Genomic DNA, 11,055 nt, shown 5'->3' with positions numbered 1-11,055 from the left:
GGGTGGGAGAAAGACCGTCTAGGCCAGCCAGGGGCAGGCTTTGCCTGGGGGAGGCCATTCTCTGGTCCCCTGGTTTCTGTGTGTCTTTGCGCTGTTGCCCTGCTTCTTCTTACTGGGAAATTTACCCGTGGCTGGGAAGCCTGGCATTTTCATGGCAGCAGGCAGAGCTGTAATGATGACAAAACGGATTTCCTTCAACAGTGAGAGAATGATCAATAACAGTGCACAGTGCACAGTGTCCTCGATACGGAGGTGGCCAGAGGCCCTGTGCCACTGGGAATCTTAGTCAGAAGGGACGTTTATCGCCACTTAGCCCGATCCTCCGCAAACTCCCACACTGCCTTTCCAACAACGAGGTGATCACCCAGACTCTGAGTACTTCCATGGACAGGGAGCTCATTCCTGTGTTTTTGAGGGAGTCTTTTCCATTTATGCATTTCTCTCCTGTACTGAGGTGAATTCTGCCTTTCACTGACTTCCGCCAGCAGCCTGGCCCCCTCAGACTGAGATAGCTACCATACTGAATGCTGCAACAGCCAGGGGGTGACCATGTCCTACACCAGGAAGGGGAAGAAGCCCGATTCACTGAGCCAATGCACGACTGCGTGCCAGGCTGGTTGGTCTCACACACTTACAATCTGTGCAGGGGGAGAGTGAGGCTCAGAGGGGTTCAGTCTCTTGCCTAAGCTCACACAGCAAGCGGAGAAGCCGTCCTCATACCCCAGGTCCCTCTGACTCCACTGCACCGCTTGGGGGAACCCAGTGCCAATGTCACAAGGCTCAGGGCAGAGGTCCAGTGGGTGCCACACAGTAGGGCCTCAGGAACAGCCATGAGTAGAAAAGACTTTATTTTGCTACCCTAAGCCTTCCCACTTGTGTCCTTTCCTCTCCATGGAGACGTTCCTTCCTTCTCACCTCAGGCATCTGATGCCTTCCAAATTTCCCGAACTCCTTTTCAAAACTTATTCTCAGAGGGGACCTGCTAAACTTGATCACAACAGGTGTGAATGGCTGATAAGCCTCAACATGCTTCGCTCACCCGGCAATATCTGGCTTTTAACTTTGGCTCTTCACAGTCAAAGGAACCACTCTTTAATGGTTTGATTTCATGCATCAGGGATCGGTGGGAAGGTATTTTGGGTGGGCAGGTAGAGAGGCCCTCCAAGTATCTTTACCAATCAGTGATTCTTTGCTTCTTAGAAGACTGGCTCTGCCTAGAACTACAGCAAATGTGGAAACTGCAGGAATGAAACATAACAAAATACAGCCAGTCAATGTTTTCACTAAACACAAATTAACCTTCTTACCATGCTTTTTTGGGAACTCAGAGGTGGTTCCTCTGGAGTCTGCAATCTAGACCACCGTTCTGTTCCCAGTAGCCCTCTAGCCCTCCGTGAGTTTTCTATGATGTGTCTGAACAGTGGGAGCCTTGTTGTTTCGCTGTTTTGGCTTGAACCAAATTCATCTCTGCTACCCGGGTAAACAGGCGTTTGTCTAACCATTGAGCCCCATTTTGGGCTCACACCACTCCTTTGTGGTTAGAACAGTGGGGTCTCCATCACAAGACAGGGAGGCAAGAGACAGCACTGACAAGAGATGGCAGCAGCTGTGTGTGGGGGCAGCCCCTGCCTCGTGACTCGAATGCATCTCATGCAGGGATACAGGGTGTCAGGGAGGCGTCTCACTCACGTGCCCTGTTCCAGTTTCCCTGCACAGGGCGGGGGTGAGGGAAGGGCACAGAGCCAAGTGGGTGTTTCCCAAACACCGGGAATCTGTTCTCACCCTCTGGCTCTCACACTCTCCCACGCCATGCCTGCTCAGGGGCGGACCGTTTCTATGACAACATTGAGGACATGATTGGCTACCGGCCATGGCCCCTGGTGAAGATCTCCTGGCTCTTCCTGACCCCTGGACTTTGCCTGGTATGTGCCCACCAGCTGCCCCTCTATTCCTTCCTGCCCCCAGAAGACTCCAGAGATGAGGGAAAGGACGGCTGACATGCAGGGCTCTTTCCCCACCTGTCCAGTCTCCCGTGGGGCCTGGTCCATTTCCTGTTCTATGTTGCCTTCCCTGCTCTTCTTTCTGGGGCCATCTCATCCACCCATAAGTAGAATCTTGTTCTACTTCCTACTTCCTGCTCCATCCCTTCCTCACAGTGCCTCCTGCTTCTGCCTGATTTCTCAATGGTTGGTCTCCTGTCTGTCTGAGCTTCTCTTCTGAGCCCCTCCCTTCCTTTGTATCACCTCCTGTCTCCGTCTGTGACGTGAATGATGCTCTTCCGAGCCCCTCCCTTCCTTTGTATCGCCTCCTGTCTCCGTCTGTGATGTGAATGATGCTCTTCTGAGCCCCTCCCTTCCTTTGTATTGCCTCCTGTCTCCGTCTGTGATGTGAATGATGCTCTTCCGAGTCCCTCCCTTCCTTTGTATCGCCTCCTGTCTCCGTCTGTGATGTGAATGATGCCTTGGCCTGGGATTTGCAGGGGCTTTTACTCTTCCACCTTACAGACGTGCTGCAGTGCACCTGACTTGTCCTCTGTCCTTGGCTGTACGTAGCTGCGGAGAGGGTTTCAGTCGCCCCCTATCTCACCCATGGCTGCCCCTTCCTTCTCCCAGGCCACTTTCCTCTTCTCCTTGAGCAAGTACACCCCCCTCAAGTACAACAACGTCTATGTGTACCCGCCCTGGGGATACTCCATTGGCTGGTTCCTGGCTCTGTCCTCCATGGTCTGTGTCCCACTCTTCGTCGTCATCACCCTCCTGAAGACTCAGGGTCCTTTCAGGAAGGTAGGTGGTGTAGGGGAGAGTGACCTCTTAAAGGAGGGCACTGAGAGAGGCTGGACTTGGGGCAGGACACACAACTGGGGCCAGGGAGCGGACACAAACTCTGAGTGTGGGGCAGCCCTTCAGTCTCACAGAATCTTAACGAGACGAACTTTGAAGACCAGTCCAGTGGCTTTTCAGAAATGCTCTGAAAAGTCCTAGAGTCCTAGACCTACAGAATCTGACCTCCCGTGGATGATCTGGGCAGGCTAACCGAGGGCAAACTGCTGAAAGGTTCAGGAGAAAACTAAGTCACAAACATGAACAGGAAGGTGCCCAGACACAGAAGGTTTACAAGACTATAGATTCCTTGCCCTTGGAAAACTGATAACCAGCAAGCACAGTTCACTCCACACACAGGCTCCTGGCTTCTTTTCTTAACTCTGCCTGGGGACACACGAAGAGGCTCCCTGTCTAGAGTTTGGGACATATCCTCCTGGAAGGAGCTATAGCCAATGACCCACAAAGGTAGAAATCTATCTTGCCTATAAATAATAGAAAACCCAACCTACAACAGTTTCAGCAAATAGGCTTGTTTGTTTTTTATGTTTCAAGAAGGTCAGAGATTAGGGCTGCTGGTATTTGGTTTGGCTGCTTAAAGAGGCCCTTAGGGACCAGACTTTTCCTGCATTTCTACACTTCCATCCTGGGCATGCTGTGTTTTCATCATCACGTTTATCACCTCATGGTCACAAGATGGCTGTCACGATTCCAGTCATCACATCTGCATTCAAGGCAAGAAGGAGGGAGCAGATGGCACCACCACCACCACCACCACCAACAGTCGTAGCAGTACCACTGATAAGAAGAAAAATAATAGATACTTATTGAGCACATAATAATAGTAATAATAACAATAATGACAATAACAAAAATAGATATTTATTGATCACTTACTCTGTGCCAAGCACTGTTCTGTGAGGTGTGTTCTACTATTATTCTCAATTTACAGGTAAGAAAATTGAGGGGGATTAAATTAACAGAGGGGTTAAGTGAGCAGCCTTAGGTGGCGCAGGTCGGCAGCAGAGCCAGGACTGGAACCCAGGCAGTGCACACTCATTCGTAGTCACGGTATTACTGCCTCCCTACTCACCTCAAACGGTTCATTCATTGACTCACTCATACTGTACGGTGCTGGCCATGTGCTCCGCTCTGGGCTGGGCCCTGGGGTTGCACACATGAGGAACCTTCTGCGCCTCCCTCACCAACAGCTCCAAATCCCTGCCTCTTCTCTCCACAGCGTCTGCGCCAGCTCATCACCCCTGACTCCAGTCTGCCACAGCCCAAGCAACATCCCTGCTTGGATGGCAGTGCTGGCCGGAACTTTGGGCCCTCCCCAACAAAGGAAGGACTGATAGCCGGGGAGAAGGAGACCCATTTGTAGGGTGTGGCCAGAGGCCAGGCGGCTCCTAAGCCGGGAACCTAGGTCAGGGACACCCTCCATTCTCAGCGGACAGCCTCTGCCTCTGTCTCCTGCCACAATCCTGCTGGGAACCTCTGGAGAGCCACAGGCACCCCCAGCTGGAGGCCAGACTCCTCTCTTGTGCTAGCTGGAGCAGCTCCTTCCCCTTTGCTGATAACACCACCACTGGGACGTGCCATGTTGGGACGCCACTCCCTGTGGGAAGGCACCATCGTTTTTATAGAGGGGGGTCTTTTTGGAGGCCGCCATCTGATTGTAACACCTCGAGTTATGAGGGTTCCACTGTGGGGATACCTCCTGTTAGAGCGTACTGCATTTGCACACGAGGAGAGGAGCTATAATTGGAACGCACACTGCCGTCCAATGTGGAGAGCCTGACGGGACAATACCCTGTTGGAAGTGACAACTGAACACACTGTGTTGGATCGGAGGTTCCGTTAGGGGATCCTTCCCTAGGCTCAACGACAGAGGCAAGCCTTCGCATGCCGTCAGTCTGGAGTTTCCTCCGAGTCTCTCATGGCATCTCCAGCTCCCGCCCTAGTTCCGCACTGTTCTTGCAGTGTTTCATCAACTCCTGGAGCGTTGGAATGGAAGGGGCTTAGGAGATGATTCCTAGACTTCACAAACACTCGGCATGCCTCCCTGCACTGTCCGTTCCTCTGCCCAAGGCTGTTATTGCTAACTGATCACAGATTCTTTCCCACCTCACAATCCTTCCGAATGTGCTCCAGGCAGCACCATTTGCCATCCTGCTTCTAACGCAAACCCCTGACTTCATGGATGAGGAACCTGGAGACCAAAGAGACAAAGGGACTTTTTCAAGTTCACATGGGGACCCCCTTCTTGGGGGCCAGAGATATGACTAAAACCTTATCTCCTTGTGCTCAGGCCAGTGTCTTCCCATTAACCCCCTGCCTTAGTTAACAAGTGTGTATGGATTGCCTTCCATGTGTGCTGGTCTCCTTTGCCTTGCTCCGTTTCTGTTGGGCTATGCCGCTTGGGGTGGGGGAAGAGAGGCCCCCCTCTGTTGGAGGTGGTGAGGAGCTCCCCAGACTAGCGCCCCTGCCTTGGTAATTTCTCCATCAGCCCATCATCACCTGGCCCGATGTCCTCCCAGATCCTTTTGTTCTTGTCCTTGCCACCTCTTATTCCCCCACGGAAGGCACGGAGTCTGTGAGAGTGTCCCAGGGAGCGGGTGTGGGGGTGCCCTCCTTAGCTGCCACACATGGCTCCACCCGTTTCTCACCCACTCCTCTTCCCACACCCCTACCGAGTCCCACATGCCTCTTCTGTGGCTGGAAGGCTTCCTGGAGGAGGAGGCAGGGTTTGGATAAGGTCTGTGCTGTTGTGTTCAGAAGGGAAGGGAGGAGAGGGACTGGGGCTGGGGAGGGAATCTCAGGGCAGTTTCCGGGGACAAGGGAAGCCAGCCAGGATGAGGGGGGTGATTCGTATATAGATGTCACCTGGACCCCCCGCCCAGGGGCTGCAGGAGAAATCAGGTCTGGCTGGGGTGAGTTCCGTCCTCGACAGGCGTATGCCACCTCAGGTACTCTTAGCTTCTGACCGCCCCCCTTGTCTCCCTCTGGACTGCTCTTTGCACCTGTGCTCTCGCTCCTTGGACCGGCTAGTGGGGAGAGAAGGAGGCCCAGGGGAAAGAGAAGGAGAGCAACGGCTTCAGCCAGATGCTCTCAGTTATGAGGCCGGGTCTGGCGGAAAACGAAAAACGCGAGGCCGGCGCAGCGCTGTCTGCGGCCGCCGGGTGGCAGAGGGGAGCAGCGCCGCGTCCCCGCCGCCCTCCCCCGGGGCCCCTAGCACGCGGGCGCGCGCCTCAGCCGGCCCCTGCCCGCAGCTAGTCCAGTGCTTCCCGCCGCCTTCTCCCCGCCTGCAAACGCCGCGGCACCCGTCGGTGTTGCACCCTGGAGGGCACGCTTTGGCTCCGGCTCCCAAGCCTCGCTCTCTGCGGACCACACAGCCCTCTTTCAGATTCCTTCGCCCTGCACCAATTCGCCATCCTCTCTGCTGCCCCAGACCCCCTGGCTTTAGCGCACAGCCTGTCCCGCAAGCTCTCTGCCCTGGCTGAGAGCGTCCACAGCTCCTCCCTCCATCGCTCCCATTCTCTGGATGAGTCCAAAGGGATCTGGATGGGGGTGGGGATGGAGGGAACGGGGAGGGGGGTGCGGGAAAGGGACTTCGGGCCAACCTCACCTCTCACAGGGACCCAGCCATAATGGCTCCACAACCTGGAGCAAGGAGCAACTGTTTCACTCTCCAGCCTGCCCAGAGCACCAGTACAGGTGTGTGTGTGTGCCTGTGTGTGCACGTGAGTTCGCGCGCCTGTGTGTGTGTGTGGGTGTGCATACGACGTGCGTGCGTAAGGAGCAGCTGTGGGGTCGTGATTTGGGTTTGCTTTTGAGAGGTGACAGCGTGCCCCCAGCCCTCACAGCCCTCGCTCGCTCTCGGCGCCCACTCTGGCTGCGCTTGAAGAGCCCTTCAGCCCCCCGCTGCACTGTGGGAGCCCCTTTCTGGGCTGGCCAAGGCCGGAGCCGGCTCCCTCAGCTTGCAGAGAGGTGTGGAGGGAGAGGCGCTGGCGGGAAGCGGGGCTGCGCGCGGCGCTTGCGGGCCAGCGCGAGTTCCGGGTGGGCGTGGGCTCGGCGGGCCCCACAATCGGAGCGGCCTGCCGGCCCCGCCGGCCCGGGGCAGTGAGGGGCTTAGCACCTGGGCCAGCAGCTGCTGTGCTCAATTTCTCGCTGGGCCTTAGCTGCCTTCCCGCGGGGCAGGGCTCGGAACCTGCAGCCCGCCATGCCTGAGCCTCCCTCCCCCTCCATGGGCTCCTGTGCGGCCCGAGCCTCCCCGACCAGCGCCGCCCCCTGCTCCAGGGCACCCAGTCCCATCGACCACCCAAGGGCTGAGAAGTGCGGGTGCACGGAACTGGACTGGGAGGCAGCTCCACCTGTGGCCCCGGTGAGGGATACACTAGGTGAAGCCAGCTGGGCTCCTGAGTCTGGTGGGGACTTGGAGAACATTTATGTCTAGCTCAGGGATTGTAAATACACCAATCGGCACTCTGTATCTAGCTCAAGGTTTGTAAACACACCAATCAGCACCCTGTGTCTAGCTCAGGTTTTGTGAATGCACCAATTGGCACTCTGTGTCTAGTTACTCTGGTTGGGACTTGGAGAACCTTTATGTCTAGCTCAGGGATTGTAAATACACCAATCGGCACTCTGTATCTAGCTCAAGGTTTGTAAACACACCAATCAGCACCCTGTGTCTAGCTCAGGGTTTGTGAATGCACCAATCCACACTCTGTATCTAGCTACTCAGGTGGGGACTTGGAGAACCTTTGTGTCTAGCTCAGGCGTTGTAAACACACCAATCAAAACCCTGTCAAAACGGACCAATCAGTGCTCTGTAAAATGGACCAATCGGCTCTCTGTAAAATGGACCAATCAGCAGGATGTGGGTGGGGCCAGGTAAGAGAATAAAAGCAGGCTGCCGGAGGCAGCAGTGGTAACCCGCTGGGGTCACGTTGTGTGCAGTGGGTGCTTTGTGTTTTTTTGCTTTTTGCAGTGACTCTTGCTGTTGCTCGCTGTTTGGGTCCACTCTGCCTTTATGAGGTGTAATACTCATTGGGAAAATCTGCAGGTTTACTTCTGAAACCAGCGAGATCACTGAACCCATCGGGAGGAAAGAAAAACTCCAGACGCGCCGCCTTCAGAGTTGTAACACTCACCGTGAAGGTCCGCAGCTTCACTCTGGAGCTGGCGAGACCACGAACCTACCAGAAGGAAAAAACTCCGAACACATCTGAACGTTAGAAGGAACAAACTCTAGACACGCCGCCTTTAAGAACTGTGACCCTAAGTTAGTGAGACCAAGGACCCGCTTACTGTGGGCACACTTTCATCTCGTCTCCTTTGGTGTTTGAGTTGCAGACTGGTGAACAGAGGCCAAATCTGGCAGCTACAATTTGGCCGGTGTGGCATGAAAAAATTGATTTTTGCAGCAGAAGCCCTGAGGCATAGCTGGAGTTTGCCATAGGCTTCCCACTTCTGTCACACCTGGCTTTTTCACATATTCATTTTTGCGTTTGAATTCATAACCTGGGCCCTAGCGGAGGAAGTGAGAACTTCGGGCAGGGGAGGGAACAGGAGCCCTTGGGTGCGACGCAAGGGACAGCAGAGGGCAGTGGTTGGGGGTCCCCGGGCCTCAGAAGGGGTGGGGGTAGCAGGGTTACCACAGGCTCCAGCCTGCTCCTGTGTGGACCTCACACCCTATGATGCTATTCATCCGTTAATCCTGGGTCAAGTCCCTCTCCCACCTGGACATTCTCCCGAAGAAGGGTAGTGGATACCTCTAATTTCAGAGCTACATCTCAATAGATGTGTTAACATCAGCAGCGCCCACGTGGCAGAGTACACCAAAGCTTAATTGTCTGGGGGGACAGTTGGCCCAATAGAGAGGCCCACGTGGAATCGAGGCCTCCCACTAATGGTCAACAGCAGCAGCTTGCTGCAAGGTGAATACACTGCGTGGAAGTGTATCCTCCCAGCTGGCCAAGGCTTCTAGTGGCAGCAGCCCTGGCTGAGATAGGGACTACAGCCTTACAGAGGCCCTGAGCCAGAAATGCCCAGCCAAGTGGGCCCCAAATGCCTGACCCCAGTGAGAGGAGAAATGCGTATGGTTGTTTTAAGCCGTAAGCTTTGGGGTGATTTTTTACACAGCAGTAGATAATACCCATCCTTGGATCCAATTGCTTGCAGTTCCTTCACCTGGCTGACAGCTGCCGGTGGAAGCCCTCGGCTCCTCTCATGTGGGCGCTCTCTTGGGTCAAGTGTGCTCCTGGACAGCTGAGCTTTAGTGTGCACTGTGGCCTGTGGGTGCTGTCGTGGCCACTTCCCAGAGCGCAAGAGTCACCCTCTTTGAGAGTCAGGCGTAGCCCCTCGTCAGAGGCGTCCCTCAGTCCCCTTGTGCCCTTCTGCCTGAGCCTCCTGCCTCTCTGCCACAGCCTCACCTCCTCTGACCCCTCCAGAGCCCTCCCCTGACCCTGGGCTCACCCTCCCCTTGCTGTGAGGAGGTGAAGACTGGCTGTGTCTGTCCCTGCCACCTCCGTGCTCGCATGCCCAGCTTCCTTGCAGGTTCTGCTGCTCAGTGAAGTAACAAGGGCTGATTGGATCTAACAGGGATGAGAAGCTTGTTAACTACCCATTGACACAGCGGCCATGGGAGGATGTGTTTGACAGGATGGGGTGAGATGAGAGCCAAGCCTGGCAGGTGGCACAGGGTTGAGGTGGGTCAGGGCCCTGGCGACCCGCACTCCAGCGCTCTCTGCTTCCAGTCTGGCCACAGCAGGGGCAGATGGCCTGTCAGGTCTGAGGAACCTGCTGGCACGTGACTGGGAAGTAACTGGGGAGGCGAGTGCAAGTTGCCAGATGATGCCACAGACAGAGAGGGGAGCTTGCTCCCTGCCAAGGCTGAGTCCATACAGGCCCGTGTCCATCCACAGGGTGAGTGCATAACCTGTGGCTATAACAAGAGTCTAGCCGAAACTTCTGGTGCAGTCACATTCTGAGGCTTTTTCTGCCCAAGCACATCTCACTAACACACGGAGGGTGGCTGTCACATCCAAAAGGCCCTGGCCCCGAGGCCAGAACTCTGACGCTGCACCCCAGCATGAGGGACTCGAAGTGGGCAAGTCCCTTCCCCAAGCAGGACTCAGTCCCCATCTCACTAAGACACGGGCACAGGGAGCAAGCAAAGGTAGCCAGAGTGGGTCCTGAACAAGTGCATTTGGAATTTGGGTTTGTCATTGAGAGGAGGTTCCGGGGAGCAGGACAGAGGGTAGCCATGACAGCGGGTGGGGCCGGGGGAGCCGCCTTACCCGGCCAGCTGTCCGGAGACCTGGGCTCACTGTCCAGCCTCAGCCTTTTCCTCTGGGTTAATTAAAGTTGTTTTTTCCCTTTTGGTTCTTTAGGGTGTTTTACATAGACACTCAGACTGTCTGGAAATAATGACAGTTTTATTTCTCCGATCATGATTCTTTTATCTTCCTTCACTTGGTAACTAGAAGTGGTGGCAGCAGGCATCCTTGCTTCCTTCCAGGTTTTGATAGGAACCCTAACATTTCATTAGGAAGTATGACGGCTGATGATTTTTTTTTTTTTTTTTTTTGAGACACAGTTTCATACTGTTGCCCAGGCTGGAGCGCAGTGGCTTGATCTCAGCTCACTACAACCTCTGCCTCCTGGGTTCAAGTGATTCTCCTGCCTCATCCTCCCCAGTAGCTGGATTACAGGCATAAGCCACCATGCTTGGCTAATTTTTGTATTTTTATTTATTTATTTATTTTTGAGACGGAGTCTCGCTCTGTCGCCCAGGCTGGAGTGCAGTGGCGCGATCTCAGCTCATTGCAAGCTCCACCTCCCGGGTTCACGCCATTCTCCTGCCTCAGCCTCCCGAGTAGCTGGGACTACAGGCGCTCGTCACCACGCCCGGCTAATTTTTTGTATTTTTAGTAGAGATGGGGTTTCACCGTGTTAGCCAGGATGGTCTCGATCTCCTGACCTTGTGATCCGCCCGCCTCGGCCTCCCAAAGTGCTGGGATTACAGGCATGAACCACCGAATTTTTGTGTTTTTAGTAGAGATGAGGTTTTGCCATGTTGGCCAGACTGGTCTCGAACTCCTGACCTCAAGTGATCCACCCAGCTCGGCCTCCCAAAGTGCTGGGATTACAGGTATGAGCCACCATGCCCGGCCAGCTGATGATTTTTGATAGATATCATTTACTGGGCTATGAAGTTTTCTTCCATTCC

General features: G+C 54.8%; 1 protein-coding gene across 7 annotated transcripts in view; it reads left to right on the top strand.

Moving 5' to 3' along the window:
• The window catches only part of SLC6A12 (solute carrier family 6 member 12), a 26,701-nt gene extending 21,478 nt beyond the window's left edge, over nt 1-5,223 (top strand). For 5 of the 7 annotated variants that reach the window (XM_008973826.4, XM_034935071.3, XM_008973827.4 and 2 more), the window contains 3 exons: nt 1,822-1,922; nt 2,613-2,783; nt 4,060-5,222. In XM_008973826.4, the coding sequence (XP_008972074.1) occupies nt 1,822-1,922; nt 2,613-2,783; nt 4,060-4,203 (416 nt within the window). In that variant the 3' untranslated portion in view covers nt 4,204-5,222. Of the gene's footprint in view, nt 1-1,821; nt 1,923-2,612; nt 2,784-3,377; nt 3,594-4,059 lie in introns of those variants that run through there. The other 2 variants (XM_034935070.3, XM_008973829.4) reach the window with 2 other exon arrangements.
• The last annotated feature ends 5,832 nt before the right edge of the window (nt 5,224-11,055 follow it).

This window comes from Pan paniscus, chromosome 10 (genome assembly GCF_029289425.2).
Source record: "Pan paniscus chromosome 10, NHGRI_mPanPan1-v2.0_pri, whole genome shotgun sequence".
NCBI lineage: Eukaryota > Metazoa > Chordata > Mammalia > Primates > Hominidae > Pan > Pan paniscus.
This window is presented reverse-complemented; position numbering and strand designations above follow the sequence as displayed.